The 18,572-nt window shown below is 40.5% G+C and overlaps 1 protein-coding gene across 4 annotated transcripts in view; it reads right to left on the reverse strand.

Annotated features, from left to right (window-relative positions):
- The window catches only part of PIKFYVE (phosphoinositide kinase, FYVE-type zinc finger containing), an 80,922-nt gene extending 68,648 nt beyond the window's left edge, over nt 1-12,274 (reverse strand). For 3 of the 4 annotated variants that reach the window (XM_047082837.1, XM_047082836.1, XM_047082839.1), the window contains exons 1-6: nt 12,186-12,274; nt 8,699-8,879; nt 6,261-6,413; nt 5,962-5,997; nt 2,650-2,768; nt 1,771-1,942 (exon numbers count right to left, since the gene is read on the reverse strand). In XM_047082837.1, the coding sequence (XP_046938793.1) occupies nt 1,771-1,942; nt 2,650-2,768; nt 5,962-5,997; nt 6,261-6,413; nt 8,699-8,870 (652 nt within the window). In that variant the 5' untranslated portion in view covers nt 8,871-8,879; nt 12,186-12,274. The remainder of the gene's footprint in view (nt 1-1,770; nt 1,943-2,649; nt 2,769-5,961; nt 5,998-6,260; nt 6,414-8,698; nt 8,880-12,185) is intronic. The other variant, XM_047082838.1, reaches the window with a different exon arrangement.
- Between the last annotated feature and the right edge of the window lie 6,298 nt (nt 12,275-18,572).

Consider the following 18,572-nt stretch of genomic DNA (forward strand, 5'->3'; position numbering starts at 1 on the left):
ATCTGGAGCCTATGCCTTTCATGACCATGAGAAATAAATTTGTGAGGGGAGCCCCAGCATCCCTGTAGAGCTCTGTGGTCACTGTTCTCTGTAGGTCAGAAATTACAGTGGGAAAACTGCTGCCACTGAATTGGAAAACCTAAATGCAACGGAGACCATTAGATCCCAGGGTGGCGGGGGCCAAGTGATGGCACTTCATCGCCAAAGACAAGGTGGACATGCATACCACAATAGACAGTAGAGTCAAAGCAGCAATCAGAATAGTCTGACTTATAGTGACCTGTGGCATTGATCATGGTGTTCCTAGAAGCGAATTCAATGGGCAGTCCACTAAATTCTTACTTGATTTGTAGAAGAACTCTAGATCAAGTGGACAGTAGTCTAACTTAAATCAAAAACAGTCATGGCCCCTCAATTCTCAGACTTGAGCCATTTATAGACCTAGAATTCCATGAATGAAGCAGGAAGGCTGGGTCCCCTTGAGGAAGAACTCCACTACACTGCCAAAAATGTATACAGCCTTCCCCAAAGGGACCTACAGCCTTTTATCAGGGTGACTGTGCATTGAGAAAAAGGTTAACAGTCAAACTTTGGGGAAGTTACTGGACTTTGGCTCTTAAGTGACACAAATTCCAAGGGACCCAACATTTTACTGTAGTCTGCCAGTCAGAGTAGGAGCTTACAGAGGTCAGATGATCAACAGCATTTTAGCTGAGATCCATCTTCTAGTGGGTTCAGTGGTTATTCTGTCATTATTCCTCAGTTCTCAAATATATAGTTGGAATAAACATACTCAGCAAATGGCAGAATCTCTACATTAGTTCCCTGACCTGTGGAGTGAGAACCATTATGGTAGTTCTGGCCTCCAGAACTGTGAGAAAGTAAATTTCTGTTGTTGTAAGCTACTCAGTTTGTGGTATTTTGTTATGGCAGCCCTGGGAAACTGACACACCAACCATATTAACAAGACTGGATTTTATCCTAAGGGTAATGGTCGCTCTGAAAGGGTTTCAGGCAGGGGAATATCCTGACATGATCAAATTAGCATTTAACAAAGAATAATGACCAGAATGTGGAAAAGGAATTAGACAAAGCAAAAAACTAAAGGTAAAAAAAAAATCTTTTAAAGGCTATAGCCATAATCCTGATGAGAGACAACTGAACTCTGAAATCTGTAGCAGTTTAGTGATGGGGAAAAAAATGAGTAAAGCTAAGAGGAAGATCTGCATGGTAACAAAAATAATTTGAGAGACGCCGAGAGGGTTTCTCTTTTTGGAAACTTCTGTCCACCTTGCACTCCCAAATCACTGTATAAATCCACACATCATTATTTTTTTCTGCTTCAACATATAATTTTAAATCTCCATATTGCTACAACTCATGAAAGAACATGAGTAAGATGCAATTTTCTAAAGCACAGTATCATACAACTCAAGGAAGATCTGCACTTTGTAAAATGAAAACTCTCGTGGTAATATACATTAGTAATGTCTCCTAACCATCTTGTCTAACAAATATTAACACTCCTATGGTCTTTGCTAGCACCTATGGCACACTATCTTTTACCCTAGTTATTTATGAACATGTCCACCTACTTTATTTTTTGACTGTAAAGTCCTTTAAAACAAAGCTGTATCTCCCTCACTTGTGTCCCCCATGTCTCACACATGAAGCTCCAAAATAAAAACTGGCTTCACATTGGTCCTGTATTATAACGACTTACAGTTAGGATCTTTAAAAACTGTAAAACTTTCAATGAAATGCATTTACCCGTATAGCCCATAAATTTTCCAGGGATTTCTTGATTACAGCAACGACTGCAAAAAATCTGCCCACACAAGCGGCAATGGTGTCTGCGCCTAAAGGTTGTAAATTTCTCACTACAGTCGTAGCACTCTTTACATTGGCTGTCTGGCATCCAGTATTGCTTCAGGTCGCTATCCTATAACAATAAAAATATGCGAAATCGAAAATATGAAAAGATGCAATGACAAATATAGTGCTAATCAATACCCTACGAGGTTTCTTTTGCAGAAACTGACAAACCATTTCGAGAATTCATGTGGGAATGGAAATGGCCAAAATGACCAAGGCAATCTGAAACAAAAACAAAGTTGAAGGACTTACATTACCAGCCATCAAAATTTATTCTGAAACTATGGTAATTTTAGACAGAAAATCAGTTCAAGGATAGAAAAAAACAGGAGCTATATAACAGAAAAGAGAGCCCTGGTACACCCGCACACATGTTATGTGGACTCGTGACAAGATTTATAATGCCATCAGTGAAGAATGGTCTTTCAAAACCAAAATTGGTGCTGGGTCCCTCTAGACATCCATGAGAAAAAAATAAAGCTTGACCCCAAAACTTCACATGAATAATGAAGTTTCTTGAAGAAACTATGGAAGACTATTCGCTGACGGTGGGCTAAATAAATACCTCTTAAACAGAAAAGCACTAACTTAAAACAAAAAGCACTAACCATAAAGGAGAAAAAAATTTATAAAATTAAGAATTTACACGTAAAAATACATATTCATAGCTGAAGGAAGTACTAACTGGACATTCTTTCAGGCGGCATTATGCCAGTTTTAGTGAGTATGGCATGAGGCCCATAGAAATATTTGATAAACGATCTTCTCAAGTACCTGGCTTTTCCCCTCCATGATTTCCTTGAGGCGTTTTAATACTGTGCTGAGGCTTCGAAGCTGAACAGCTGTACGAGGGTCATGACCTCCAAAGGCAGGCTCTGCTTTCCTTCTTGTGTCTGAGTCAGATTTACCAAAAAAAAAAAAAAAAAAAAAAAAAAAAAAAAGCAACCTTGTTATTAGTCCTTACTGTCTATGCAAAAACAAGGCATATATGAAGATATATATGTGATGTATAGTGCCTTTTACTATTAACATAAATTTATGTTCTCCCAGCCAGTGATATGGATTGAGAGTTAAAACTAATCTTTATAGGGGGTGCCTAGGTGGCTCAGTCGGTTAAGCATCCAACTTCGGCTCAGGTCATGATCTCACGGTACATGAGTTCAAGCCCCATGTCGGGCTCTGTGCTGACAGCTCAGAGCCTGGAGCCAGCTTTTGATTCTGTGTCTCCCTCTCCCTCTGCCCCTTCCCCGCTCGTGCTCTGACTCCCTCTCTCTCAAAAATAAACAAACATTAAAAAAAAAAACAAAAAAAAAAAACTAGTCTTTATAAAGGTAAGAGGCTGTTGGAAATATTTCTTACTACCATGTAAAACATTGCTTCACAGGCAAGTAAGGGCTACCTAATACAAGCACTGTCTAATAAGACCACTGAGAGTTTTGAGGCCTCTGCCAGATGTACTGCTTAAATGGCCCCAAAATCCATTAATGATTTATTGGGCTCTTTGGTCCCAAGCCATAATCAATACCGGCTAGAAATTTAGCAGAAGAAAAGGCAATCTCTGTGAGTTAACCTAGCTTAGCCTCTATAGTCAAACAGTAAGCAACAGTCCAGTTCAGTCTACACACAAACCACCTAAGCCTCATTGAGCAGATGATCAGAAAGTTTAATAACCCAGCCCCCAAAGACTCTGACAGAGTTCAGAACATCCAGGGTGGTAACTTACCCACAAAAGTCCCTCCATCAAGTCTAAACAGATAAAAATGCCAAAGAATTGCTAGAACTCCAATCCTACCCTTTCCTGCCACCTCCTTAACCCTGCATCTCCAACTGGAAGGGATCACTTACACTTTAAATAGCAATACTTATGCCAGTCCTATCAACAGTAAAACAAACCCAAATTCAGTTTTGTAGCCAAAACGGGTGTGCCCACCAAAGCTGTCATGTTATTTCATTTTGCAGCCAGATCACCACTGAAGCTACCACCTATTCCTGGCTCTGGCAGTTACAAAACCTAAGTCAAGCGAAGGTGGCTTGACAGAAAGGCTGACATCTCTGTTAGTTTAAACTCATTAACCTAATAACCTATGGCAGATCAGGATGGAAAATACACCACCTTAAATCTTCTCAAACTCACTTATTTGCTAGTTGCCTTAGCTGTTCTTTGTCTGGGCTGGATGGGACAGAAAGGATTACCAAGAAATGAGAGGTTGGCCTCTAAACTGACAAAGAACTCCAAAGACAACTGAATCACAGAAGTGATTATTGAAACTGTACCTGTTAGAAAACTTAAAAACTTTACCTTTCTATAAATAGTATTACCCTAATTTCAGCAGATAACTCAGATGTGTTGTTACTAGAATAAAAGGCACAAGTATTAGAATGACCAAAATTTTGAATATCACAATATAATAAAAAGCAACTCTCCGTAATTTGAGTTGAAAAAAGAGGCAGACGAAGCTGTTAGAATTCCAATAGCTGTGCTCCCATGCAGGGACAACAAATAATCGTGAAGCCCCTTCTAGCTGCTTAGAGGTATAAGAGAGTACTAATAGCATCATTCACTGGAGAAGGAAGAGCGGCACTGTTCCTGGAACCAACAGAATCACAGGTATCCGATGGAGGTGACAGAGATCTGAGAGGAAATCTGGTCTAGCACTCTGCCCTAAATAACCTTAGTTGTTTCTCCTGTAAAATGGATACTGCATAATTAAATGACTTTCCTAAAGTCACATAGCAAGTAAATTGTGGAATTGCAGCCTTTTGTTAGAAAAAGGAACTTGAGGGCACTTGGGTGGCTCAGTTGGTGAAGTGTCCAACTTCAAATCAGGGCATGATCTCACAGTTCGTGAGCCCAAGCCCCACATGGGGCTCTCTGCTATCAGTGCAGATCCCGCTTCAGATCGTCTGGCCCCCACTCTCTCTGCCCCTCCCCGCTCATGTTCGTTTTCTCCCTCTCTCTCTCTCTCTCAAAAATAAGCAAACATTTAAAAAAAAGAGAGAAAGAAAGAAAAATGAACTTGATCGGTCAGTCTCAGGCTTCTGAAGCTTAAATGCTTCTAGCAGCTAAGGCAGAATCAAAGAATCAAACGGAGTTGAAAGAAAGTAAGGAGTAGTGGGGATTGCAGCAAACTAGACATTACAAGCTCCACCTTGTGATATTTAAATTCAAGTTCATCAAAACACCACAACAAGGTGTGGTAGGCTGTCAGTTTGTAACCCCTAAGAGATTAGATTCTAGCCCAACTCCTCAATTTGACAAATAAAGAAATTCTATGCTTAATTCAGCATAGGATTTAGTCAGACCCCTCCACAAAAACAGTAGTGTTGCCAGAGGTCAGGTTCAAAAGCAAAGGAGCTTACTGAGCTTAAAGGGTAAAGTAAGGATGGCCTCCTTTCTCTCTCCCCCACTTCCCACCTTCTGATTCTTCCTTCCAAATGGCTGATGTAACCCAGGCAGAGGCTCACTGCTCTGGGAAACCTGCAGTGGTGATGCAGCCCGCCCCACTCCAGTCCTTAGGAGGTCGTAAACTGAGTCTGAACTAGCTAGAAGAGCTCTCTCGCCAACCACCATTACCTGTGCCTGCCCACTTTTCACTGGAGGATCTCACGGGGAAGACTGGCCAGACAAGACAAGATCTGGTGTTCAGGGACACTTGACTTCCAATGCTGCCCCCTCTATTATGTCACCTCTCACTGCCTTTCTTTTGCCCCCTTGAGCTGGGCAAGCCACTGGGCTGAGTTTAATAATCTAACAGAAACTGACTAACATAGAACTCTAACATAGAATCTAACATAGAACTGACTTTGTCTAGTCTCTCATTCAGACACTGATCCCCAGCCTATACTCATCAGAAAAGCATGAAAATGAAGGAGATGACTACAGTAGACCAGGACAGAGAACAAACAGGCAAGAGCTCAGCTTATCCAGCCACAATGACAGTCCGCATCCCAACAAGGACAGAAGGACAAGAGCAAGGGGCAGCCCACTAACGGAGTTGAGAGTTCTGCAGCCAGAGGCATGCACACCACATTACACTAGCCATCCCAAGAACAGATGCAGAATTAATTCACAAAGTTGAAACTAACCTGTATTCTCCTGGGGATGTTGCAAACTGTTCTCTTCTGAAACCCAAGCAAGTAAGTAATCAAAAAAACAGTCAAGATATCTGTGCTTGGCCTAAGTTAAAATTTAACAAAATGCTTAAGAATTTTTTTTTTTAGGTATCAACAAATTCTTTCACTATCTAGGTAACAGTTTCATGAATTCTGAAGAGCACCTGACTATTCCAAACAGCAGAAAAGTTAAGTTACTAAATAACCTGGGAAACACAATGTCTGGAAAAATCTAACACACAGAAATGAATGAAATAAGAACACTGTCTCACCTAATACTGCTGAAGATCGCCGCTGGAGTTCCTCATTAAGCTGTTTTTTATAAGGTGTAGGTGACCTCACAGACTGTGTTCTTGAAGGGAGCTGAGGGCTGGTCCAACTTCCACTTAGAGACGGCTGCTCTCCCTGGCCCCCTTCCACTCTCTCTGTAGCAAAGGAAAGCTTGGCATTATTTGCAAAACTAAGACTCAGAGTTCAGCAAAGAGAAGGAATAGATAAAACTGTTCTGAAGATAATGTATATATGTAATATATGCATAACTAAAAATTAGCTTAAAAAAAAGATATTCAAGAAAGTGGCAAAATTATGGGCCAATATTTCTTCCTTGGCATGTGATCTTCAGTTTGTTTCACTTTTTCATTAGAAATACCTTGAGCACATTAAAGGAAATAGAATGTAAGCTTCACACAAAGGCGAAAATTTTTTTTATCTGCTTTGTTTATGGGATAGATCCCATGCACTATTAAAACAGTGCAATAGTGGATAATAGGTACTCAATAAACATTTGCTGAATAAACAAAAAGATTATTGTCTTATGATGACTAAATATAATGTGTAATCCCACATGAGATCCTGGAACAGAAAAAGGACTTTAGGTAGAAACTGAAGAATGAATACAACACATACTTTAGTTTATAATACTGTGTCAATAATGGTTCATTAATTGTAATAAGTGCACTATACTAACGTGAGATGTTAATAACAGGGAAAACTGGGTGTGGGGGTATATGAGAATCCGGTACCATCTTCCCAATTTTTCTGTAAATCTAAAAGCAAACAATAAAATTTTTCTAAAAAGTCATTACCTTAAAAATGGACTAACAGGAGGAGATTTCATAGAACTTTAAATTGACTACTAATAAAAGTCAGTTAATACTGGAGCACCTGGGTTGGCTCAGTCAGTTCCAACTCTTGGTTTTGGCTCAGGTCATGATCTCACGAGTTCATGGGATCAAGCCCCCTGTCAGGCTCTGTGCTGACAGTGCTGAGCCTGCTGGGATTCTCGTTCTCCTTCTCTCCTCTGCCCCTCCCCTGCTCTCTGAATGAATGAATAAATAAACAAACTTTAAAAAAAAAAAAGTCTGTTAATACTATTAAAATTTCTTCTGAACTAATTAAACTATTAACCCTCAAGTTCCTTACAAGAGGGATTACTTTCTAATGCATTTCAAATAATACAGCCAAATATAAAGCAGAGATAATAGGCCATATTTTTTTAAATTTTTTTTTAAATGTTTATTTACTTATTTTGAGTGACAGAGAGAGAAAGAAAACACCAGCAGAGAAAGCGAGAATCCCAAGCAGACTCCATGCTGTCAGTGCGGAGCCCAACGCAGGGCTCCAACTCAGGAACCGTGAGATCATGACTTAGGCTAAAGTCAAGAGTCAGATGTTTAACTGAATGAGCCACCCAAGGCGCCCCTATTTTTTAAAATTTTTCTTCCAGGTAAAAAATACCTTACTTCAAAAGAGCTCACTTAAAAAGTACTTTTTCCCTTCTAGTTATGGAATGAACAAGTCATGGATATAAAAGATACAGCATAGGGAATATAGTCAATGGTACTGCAGTAAAGCTGTATGGTGACAGATGACAGCTACACTTGGGGGAGCGGGGCATAATGTATAGACTTGTCAAAATCACTATGTTGTACACCTGAGACTAATGTAACATTAGGCATCAGCTATACTTTAATTAAAGAAATAAAAATAAGCAAGATCCCAATTAAGGAACATTTTGTAAAATATTTGGTGTGTTCTCTACAAAAATGTCCATCTCACAAGACAGAGAATAGGAGACAAAAGATAGATGAAAACTATATGCAGTATGTAATCCTGGACCTGATCCTGGAATGGAAGTTTTGAGAGCAGTGCATTTGTTTGGAATAGACTGTTGATTAAATAAAAGTCCTGCATGATGTTAAATTTCCTTATATAAATAGGTAAAAAGTATCTTTTCACTTGATATTATTACACTTACATCTTAATCTAACAGGTTTAAGTCAAAAAGCCTGCTGACAGTTTCAATTTTGGAAAAATAGGAATCTTTCCTCCCAGGTGCTGAGTCTTCTAGTTTTATGGCTTTAATTAAAATCTTTTGGCTATTTACCCCCATAAAAACAAAGTCCATTCTGTGAACTTAAGAAAGTTGAAACATATTAAGAAAGGAAAAAAAAAATGCTACCTTCAAAGAGGGATCTCCTTTTAACATTATTTTTCAATTCAGATCTTCAGTTACCAATAACTAGTAAGATTACAGGGAAAATTCTAGCTTTCTTCTCTTGAGCAGCAAACCCCAGTGACCGATGATTAAAGCTATCTCCTTGTTGATATTTCACATTCTTGCAAAGACACAGCATGAAAGCTGAGCTGAACAAGAGAATTTTAGAAAATCAAAATTACAGGTTCTCTGATCCATAAGAACAAGTCTTACCTTTGTTAAATCGAAAGAGATTTACAAAAGAACTATACGCTGATTTAAAAGGAGGTTCGTCCTGATCAGGAGTCAAAGGTTTAAAGTGTGTGAGATGAGAAGGACTAGTAGGAGATCGAGGCAAATCATTAGCAGAGTCCAATGTTGGGGAAGTCTTATCATCTGTGGCCATTTCATGAGTCTAAAAAACAAAAGATAGGAGTTCCTAAGGAAGACCAAAATTTGATTCCAAACAGCATACCTAAATATCTGGAAATCTGACTCTGAAAACTCTGATCTCCGAAACCAAAGAATAAATAAATCTAGTTTAGTATATATTGCAAATTAAGGCTTAAAAACACTGCAGTCTAGATCATAAGGAAGGGTGTCAGACAACTGAAACTACGATTACACAGCCAATCTAATTTTCAACATTGCTATTTAATCTACAGAAAATATAAAAATTATTAGTAATTTGGAGGTAAGGTACAAATGTAAGCAGGAAAAAAGAAATAAAAAGCATTTTCACATAATTTATATCTTTTCCATTTTAACATTTTTTTGGAAAAAGAGATAACTCAACAGCTGTTTAAAGTTATAAGGAACTGGCTTTATACAACCATATTAATTCCTCAAAAAATTTTTAATTTATTTCAATTTTTCTTTTAAAAATATAAAACATAAATATTTCCAAGAAAAGAAAATGAAACAGTCATCCCTTAATGACACTTCTGTACAACCTCAAAGATTTCTTCAAACTGTGCCTCATCTCCTCAAGAACTATTCAAATCAACAAGCTGTTCCTGTCATCTCTCCTCCTAGGCACATGAATCTGGTTTTTCTCCTTTTAAGCATAACCTCATATAGACATTAAAATGAAGATCTTAAAGAGCTTTTTTTTTTAAATAACCAAAAATGATAGTTCAACCAAAGTAGTAAAGGTAAGCACATCACCAGATGGAGGGTAGAGAAAAACACTGATGTCTCTTTTCTGCCATATTAACACTTCAAATTAATGACAACCATGAACTATGCATAACTGTAGTCATTAAAGTACTACAGATGACTTTTGATTTTTGTCATCTACCTTATATCTTACAAAGGACATCACACTCCCACAAAACGCTTTTCAGTTTCAAAATCGTATCTACCACCTTGTTTTAATTTTACAAAAATCCTGGAAAGCGCACAGAGCTGGCCTTACTACACTTTGCCTTTGAGGCAACCAGTGCACACTGAACCTAAAGTGACTTTCTTGAGGGTCACACAACTAGTCAGTCAGTGGTAGAACTGTAATTACACCCCAAATTTTATCCCAGAATTCCTCTTTAGATCGAAGTTATTATTGTAGCTCTTCACAGACTTCAATTCCAGCCTATCTAAATTCCTGATTAATAATTTAATTGATTAAAGCAAAAATGAAACCATGGACTTGAACATGATTTGGCAATAAATGTTTATTGGTATGGGGGGGGGGAGTAGAGGAGGAAGAAAAAGAGGAAGGAGTGTTGAGGAAAAGGAGGAAGGAGAGAGATGGAGAAGAGAGAGGAAGGAGGGAGAAAGGAGGAGAGGGTGGGAGGGAGTGAGGGAGATGGAGGGAGACAGAAAGGGTCTCTAATACCACCTTCTATTGGGGAGAATAGTCAACAATTCTAAATCATCATGACAATCCATATTCCAGCATAAAAGATTCTGAAGCAAGCTGCTAAACGAATTCGTGTCAACTCAAAATGGGGGGGGGGGGGAAGGGGGAAAAAGGGGAAGAAAAAAGAGTACTAAAGACAAAGGATTGTGTGATTGCAACAACCACCCTCAGGCTTGGAAAAACAGTCCACATTCTACTGTGACATAAGTAGCATCTGAAGCAGAGTTAGCAATCTGCATGAAGAATCTCAGCGTTACTACTGAGGGTCACCCATATACAAAACTATTAATAAGCTTTGGAGATGTGAGCATAAAAATTACCATGAAAACGCTCAGCAAGTGCAGTCTCTGAAACATAAACACAATCACATAGCTAATCTTAACAATTTCATAATGACACCAGGATCTTGAAAAAACTGCCTTACAACTCTTATTCTCTGGCAGCTTAATTACTGTCTGGGATATAAACTAGGCCTCCTTGCTGACAGGCAATTAGAAATATTAACCTGGCCTTCCAAATGCCAGTACTTTGCCTCTTATTTCAAGGCTACCCCACCACACGCTATCTCAGTGATGAAGCCAATGTGAAGGCTAATCAGGTATTACATGTAGAACACAGGCCAGATCCACTAGCCAATTTCAAAATATAGTGGATGAAAAAATCCAAGTATCAGCTGAATAATTTCTAAATACAGTTTTTAAAAATACTCAAGACATATCTAATAATGCAGGCCAGCTGAATACTAGAATTGTCAGTTTCCATCAACAAAGATTTTGTTGTTCAATTTTTGACCAACATGCCAACAGAAACACTAAAGGAAGACCACAACGTGATCCACATTACTCTTCCCAGAAAGCAGAAAATGGGAGCCCACAGGAAAAGAAAAAGGGAAAGTTGTTTTGCTCCACAGAACAGATGACCTGCCCAATCTTTCTCAAAAGCCCAAACCCAACCAAAACAAACAAACAAACAACTAAGGTTATTTTTGAATCCTGATAGAATGAAAGTTTTGGAGTGGCAGAAAAGGAGATTCAAGTAAGTTTGAAGTAAGAGAGTGCAAAACCAAACCACTACCTCTGGTTTTAAAACAGAGTATGCACTGAATCAATAAATGATAATTTAACACATACCTACACATCTCAGATAAACATAAATAACTTGCTTTCTACAGAATTCTAGCATTTCTCATATTTCTTGAATATCTTAAAAATAATCTCTATATTGGACATATCTTAATTCTCTAAAAACATCCATCGCATTTCATCCTCACCCTTTTGCTGGGAACATTATAAGCAAAGGTAAAATACTAAATGGGAAATCAAGTCTCCTCCTCAAGAGATTTTGAAACATAGGTAGTAATGGGATGGACTCAAGTAGAAGAAACAAATATTTTTAAAGAGGTCTGTTCATATTTGAAAACCCACTACTGGTGTCGTTTTCTGCAGCTCAAGAACTTTCTTTTTCAGTCTACGGATGCACCTCTGACACACAGACTAGGAGCTGATCCATCAGAGAGGGAGGAGGAACGGGACTGTGCACCTCCGAAATAAGCTGAGAGACGTGGGACAAGAGAGGGGCAAGAGAACTTCAAATGTTTCCAAGGAAACCTCTTCAAGAACAGCCGCACCCGGCTCCCAGACCAGGGGCAACCGGGGAATCGGGGAGCCGGCTTGCTGCGGGTACCGGTTCTCTGCCCTTCGTTGCCCAGCCTCGGCCACAGTCCGGCCTCCAGCCACGGTGGTGAAGCTTCAGCTCTCGCCGTCACTTCAGCCTTCCCCTCGGCTCTGGCCCCGGAGCTCCCCAAACCGGCCTTCTTCCTCACTCTCAGCGCCAGCCGGCCGCGCGCCAGGCCCCCTCCCTTACCTGCGCCTCCCGCCTGGGCCCCGCCGGCCACCCTCCACCCCGGTCGCCGCTTCACCCCGTTCAGGCGCGGAAAGCCAGCTCCGGAGCGCAGCGACGGGGGTACTCGGGCCGCCGGCGGTTGCTGCAGGAAGCAAAGCCACTTACATGGTTGATGCGGCTTCTCCCTTCCCCCGAAGGCTCCGCCCCCTGTCCCTCCTTCTCTCCAATCCGCAATTCTCCCGGCCGCCGGCTCCGCCCTCTTCTTCCCGTCCGCGCCACGTTTGGATCAGACGCCCAGGCAAAAAGAGTCGAGTTCAGATAGAGTCGTCCTCGACAGCTTGGCTGGTTAGGCCGCCTCCTCCTTCCCAGAGGAAGGCAGGGCGACTGCATGCGTGAGCGTCACGCGTGTCGGGTCACCGGACGAGTGCTGGCTGGGCCACCGCGGTTACCGTATGTGTTCGATGACATGGGCTCTCGTAATATGTTACCGCGCTCAGCGTTCCTAGGGACTGACACTCAGGAGAGCGCCGACTGTTGTCACACTTAAGTGACTCCGTCAATAACTGGCCAGGTGACCTTAAGCAAATTACTAACTTCCTTAGGCCCCTGCCCTCTTAACTGTAAAATGGGGCTGATAACAATACCCACTTCACGGACAGTTTTTTTGAAGATTAAGGAAAACATGGCACGTAAAGCCTTTGGCACAGCGCCTTACCCAGAGTAAGTCATGGGAGCTCTACAGCTAGTGTTTTCATTCAAGTTGTGTGTTGCCAAGACTGGGTGCCAAGAAAATTACCAAGCCTGGTCTTGCTCAGCCTGACTAGCATTAATCCATCTTTTTGTCCTGCTGTGAGCGTTGTGCCCTTAGCTGAAGACAACACGCCAAAACCTGCTGACCCCAACCGTGGGACTTGTCAGGAAGGTCAGAAAGTTAATGAAACCCAAAGTGAGGTGCTATTTTAATTCAATTCTCCAGGCCCTTTCCTCAAGAGTTTTGGCAAATCCCTACCCAGTTTTCCTCGAGTTGCCCTCCTCAGCGGATGGAGAATGGCGTCAAAACCTGAAGGCTGATACCACTACAGGGAAATCCCTATCACCATCCTCAGCTGGGTCCCTCGGCAATCATTCTCAGAGTGGGTAGTCTGCCCCCTCTCCCCTCCGTCACTACTGTTCCACATCACACCGTTCCTTTTGCCCCATTACCTTGACTATTGATCTCAGCAGAGAATCTCACCTACCTGAGTCAAAAGGCACAAGCTATTGGGTGTGACCTCTAACAAACCTCCCACATATTTATGATTCTGAGTCTATTATTATGATGGTACTATGCTTATATTCCTTCCTGTATTATGTATTAGTTGTATGTGTACTGAAAATAACTTTTCCTTTTCTTCTTTTTTATATTGATTCGTATTGTCCAATTCATTAAACAAGGAGGCCATCAGGCCATTAGTCTGAGACTTTTTTCTTTTTTTTTTTTAGAGAGATAAAGAGAATGCCCGTGTGTTGGGGAGGGGCTGATGAAGTGAGAGAGAGAATCCCAAGCAGGCCCCAGTGCAGAACCGAACTCAGGGCTCAATTCCAGGACCCTGGGATCATGACCTGAGTAGAAATCAAGACTGGGATGCTCAACCAACCTAGAAGGCCCCAGAATGAGATGGTTCTAATGATTGAGTAGCCTCTGTAAGTATACCAAAACCGAAGCCTAGAATGCCTCAAAAGTTATGAATTTGAAACCTAAGGACAACCAATCACCAACAGCCACCTAGGCTTTCCTAAATATGCAACCGCCTAAGATGTGGTCAGTCAAATAATGTTCTTGCTTTGCTTCTGCCTCTACAAGTCTTTCCCCTAGCTCCTGTAGGTGGAGTGCTTCCCATCATTTCACATTTGGCAATGTCCCATTCCTGCTCAAATAAACTCTTAGAAATTTTAATATGCCTCAGTTTATCTTTTAACAGTATCAGTACAGACTTGTGTTTTTTTTACACTGTTATAATTCATTACTGCCACCACTCTTTTTGATAGTCAAGTTGTCCCTAATTTGCCCAGTGAGAGCCCCTTCAAGCAGCTCCTGTGTACATTTGACATGCCTTCATCACTTTTTGAGCACTTCCTTACTTTTTTACCCAATAAAATATGCCAGACTCATCTTGAACTATCCTTGATCTAAAATTAGTTCTGTAAGGATCCCTGATTCTCTTTAGTAGGAACACAAAGATATTTTTAAAAATCATGAAATTCAGGGGCACCTGGGTAGCTCAGTGGGTTGAGCTTCTGACTTCAGCTCAGGTCATGATCTTGCATTTCATGAGTTCGAGCCCCGCGTCAGGCTCTGTGATGACAGTTCAGAACCTGGAGCCTGCTTCAGATTCTGTGTCCCCCTCTCTCTCTGCCCCTCCCCTGCTCATGCTCCCTCTCCTTCTCTCTCTCAAAAATAAATAAACATTTTTAAAAAATCATGAAATTCAGTTCTGGCTAGGAAGTAATGAAAGTGGCACTCACATTCACTGCACATGAAAACATAAATAGGTATATCCCTCCTAGAAAATGCTTTGACAGATCTAACAAGTGCCTTTAAAATGTTCATACTCCTTGATCCAACAATTACAATTCTATCAGTCGTGCCTAAGGAACGGAGTCGAGTACAAAGTATAGCTAAATATGTTTTTCACAATTATTCAAAACAGTAATAAATAAAAAGGAAACAAATTTCCAATGAACACAAATAACATGAAAGTAATATAGTCAAATGATGGGCAATTAGGCAATCATTAAAAATTATGCCAAGACTTTCTAGAGCATTCTTCATTTCATGATCAATATTCTTGAAAAAGTTTTGTCTCCCTTCCCTCACCTCCCTTTCAAACTTCAATCCTCTATAGTAAGGCTTCTATCAGAATCATTCTGATTTATGCTTCTTAAGGTGCATTCGTGAGGTCTTCCCACTTGCTAAAATTAATTTCAGGCTTTGTCTTCCTTGTCCTCTCTGTAGTACCCCCTCCTTTTTAGAAACTTTCTCTTTGTTTCCCATCAGTCTGTGCTGATTTTTCTACCACCTCCTAGATAATCCTTGCCATTGTCTTTTGGGGGCCACTTTTCCTCCACTTAGCTGTTAAAGGTATTGAATATTCCACAGACTTCTCACTGAGGTAGACTTTTCTTCTTACTGTATACTTCTAGTTTATGACCTCTTAAATTCTATGGCTTCGACTATCAACACATGCTTGTTCGTTTGCTAGGGCTGCCATACCAAAATGCCACAGATCAGGTGACTTAAACAACAGAAATTTACTTCTCACAGTTCTGGAGGTTGGAAGTCCAAGATCAAGGTGCCTGCAAGGGTTACTTTCTCCTGAGGCCTCTGTCATTGTTTGCAAATAAATGGCCACCCTCTTGCAGCCTCTTGACATGATCATTCCTCGGTGCATGCACAGGTGTCCCAACTTCCTCTTCTTATAAAGACACTAGTCCAGGGACGCCTGGGTGGCTCAGTTGGTGAAGCATCTGACGTCTGACTCTTGATTTTGGCTCAGGTCATGATCTCATGGTTTGTGGGTTCAAGCTCCATGCCAGGCTCTGCACTGATAGTGCTCTTTGATAGTGCTCTAATACACACTCTCTCTCTCTGCCCCTCCCCCCTCAAAATAAATAAACTTTAAAAAAAACACTAGTCAGATTGGATTAGGGTCCACCAACATCACTTCACTTAACCTTAATTAGCTCTTTAAAGGTCCTCTTTCCCAACACAGTCACGTTCTGAGGTACTAGGGATCAGTGCTACAACATACGAATTTGAGGGAAAGAAGGACACACACTTTAGCCCATAACAATGCTAAAGAGTTTCAGATTTCTCTCTCTAGCCCAGACACCCCTCCTGAACTGCAGATGCAGCTAAATGCCTCCATAACATCTCTATCTGGCTGTCCCACAGGCATCTCAGATTTAACACATCTTAAACTCAACTCATGAAAATCTGTGACTCTGTCTGTATTTGTTGAAGGGCACCCTGTCACCCAAACCCCATGCCCAGAAATCACCTTTACTGTCCTTTCTCCCATAATGTTCATGGCCAATAAATGTCAATAAAGTGAATTTCCACAAGGTAGAATGTTTCACTGCATTTTCTTTAGATCATCAAAATGAGAACACAAATGCCTTAGACTATTTCTGACAATCCTGTTATCTGGATGTGTCTCATAACCAAATACTGACAGAAATTTCATAGCCCATGTTTCTATTTGTGTGTACAACAGTAAATAGGACCAGCTCCTATTAAAATATCCAGATTTTTTTAGGGGCACCTGGGTGGCGCAGTCGGTTAAGCGTCCGACTTCAGCCAGGTCATGATCTCGCGCTCCGTGAGTTCGAGCCCCGCGTCGGGCTCTGGGCTGATGGCTCAGAGCCTGGAGCCTGTTTCCGATTCTGTGTCTCCCTCTCTCTCTGCCCCTCCCCCGTTCATGCTCTGTCTCTCTCTGTCCCAAAAATAAATAAAACGTTGAAAAAAAAATTTTTTAAAAAATAAATAAATAAAAAATAAAAAATAAAATATCCAGATTTTTTCATTGGCCAAATGAAAAACAAATGATGTCAAGGCATGCAATATTAACAAAACAGAAAAATGGTGTGCTAAATGAATTCTCACATGACACCCAGAATAGGCAAGCTAAATTCAAAACAGCAAGAATGTAAGCAAACATCATGTGTTACATTTAGTTAATGTTGTCAATGGGTAATGTATTATCTTATAGTTTTGTTTCTAGTCATTTTGTCTATAAATTTATTTTTTAGTTGTATAAGAGCTATCAGCATAAGGAGCATATATATACCTAGTTTTGCATATACATATATGCAGTAAAAAAAATCAATTCTAGGGATCTACAAGAAAATATTTTCAATGAAAAAGGAGTCCCTGTGTTATTGGCTTAGGAAACACTGTTTTAGGATGCTGAGATTCCCATCCGTAAGTGTCCCACAGTGGCTCAGAGCCAAATTTGCAGCCCATCTCCAGAGGTGTTTAGGATTTGATGGAATACATTTTGTGATTCAATTCATCTTGGTTCTGTATAATTTCCTATATGTATTCTATCTTTTCCTCGTTTTCCTCACATATATTCAATGTGTTTTATCATGCTATATTGTGTTATTTTGAAGGCTTCCCTAAATCCTTTCTGAAACAAGAAAGAATATACTTTTAGTAGTAGGCAAAGGGTGAACCTGATATAAAATGACAGTAAGTTTACAATCTCAGGTGACTTTGGGTCTCAGATTCTAGATGAAAATACAAGCTTATATACCTCTATAATCATTTCTACAAGAATAAATGGAGGTAACTGCTACTTTCCATTAATCCACTTCAAAAATCAAGTGCAGGGCACCTGGCTGGCTCAGTGGCATAGCATGTGACTCCTGATCTAGGGGTTGTGAGTTTGAGTCCCACCTTGGGTGTGGAGATTACTTGAAAATAAAATATTTTTTTTTAATTTTTTTTTTCAACGTTTATTTATTTTTTGGGACAGAGAGAGACAGAGCATGAACGGGGGAGGGGCAGAGAGAGAGGGAGACACAGAATCGGAAACAGGCTCCAGGCTCTGAGCCATCAGCCCAGAGCCCGACGCGGGGCTCGAACTCACGGACCGCGAGATCGTGACCTGGCTGAAGTCGGACGCTTAACCGACTGCGCCACCCAGGCGCCCCAAAAATAAAATATTTTTTTAAAAAATCAGCACATGCAATGCTATGTATCCCCTCCCCCCCCTTTACTTTTCTCTTGGGAAAAATACCAGTGCCCTCTAGTGTTCAAAATGTACCTTGTGTAATGACCTTCATACCGGTTTATCTTCAGAGTAATTGTAATCTGATATTAGAGAAAAAAAGTTTAATTATTTATTTTTTTTTTAATGTTTATTCATTTTTGAGAGAGAGAGAGAACGACGCAGGGGCAGAGAGCTGTCTGCACACAACCCAGCGCAGGGCTGGAACCCAAGGACCACAACCCCAAGATCATGATCTGAGCCTGAGCCAAACAAAGTGGGCTGTTTAAATCGACTGAGCCACCCAGGCGCCCCGAGAAAATTTTTTAAAATAAGTTTTGGGACACTGAATCCTGGGCAGTAATATACAAGCATTACAACCACTACAAATCACTGTCTAAAATGCCCCTCCCCCATGTTTTCGAGAGTAAGGAATACACAAAAATAATTCCTGTAGCTGACAGAATTTTTTTATTCCAGTGTTTCCTAAGGCTTCGCATCTTTATTCCAACTTCACTGGAATCCAGACAATAATCTCCTATATTTATCTTCTAATGCAAATGACACCTGGGCTTATTGATAGTATGTACTTAGCAGTAATTAGAAATATAGGTACAGAAGTTCTGAAGACGTAGTAGCGGAAATTTACCGTGGC

The sequence above is a fragment of the Lynx rufus genome, unplaced genomic scaffold (genome assembly GCF_022079265.1).
Source record: "Lynx rufus isolate CCGP_SWC_20201006 ecotype Redwood Valley unplaced genomic scaffold, mLynRuf1.p SCAF_2, whole genome shotgun sequence".
Classification (NCBI taxonomy): Eukaryota; Metazoa; Chordata; class Mammalia; order Carnivora; family Felidae; genus Lynx; species Lynx rufus.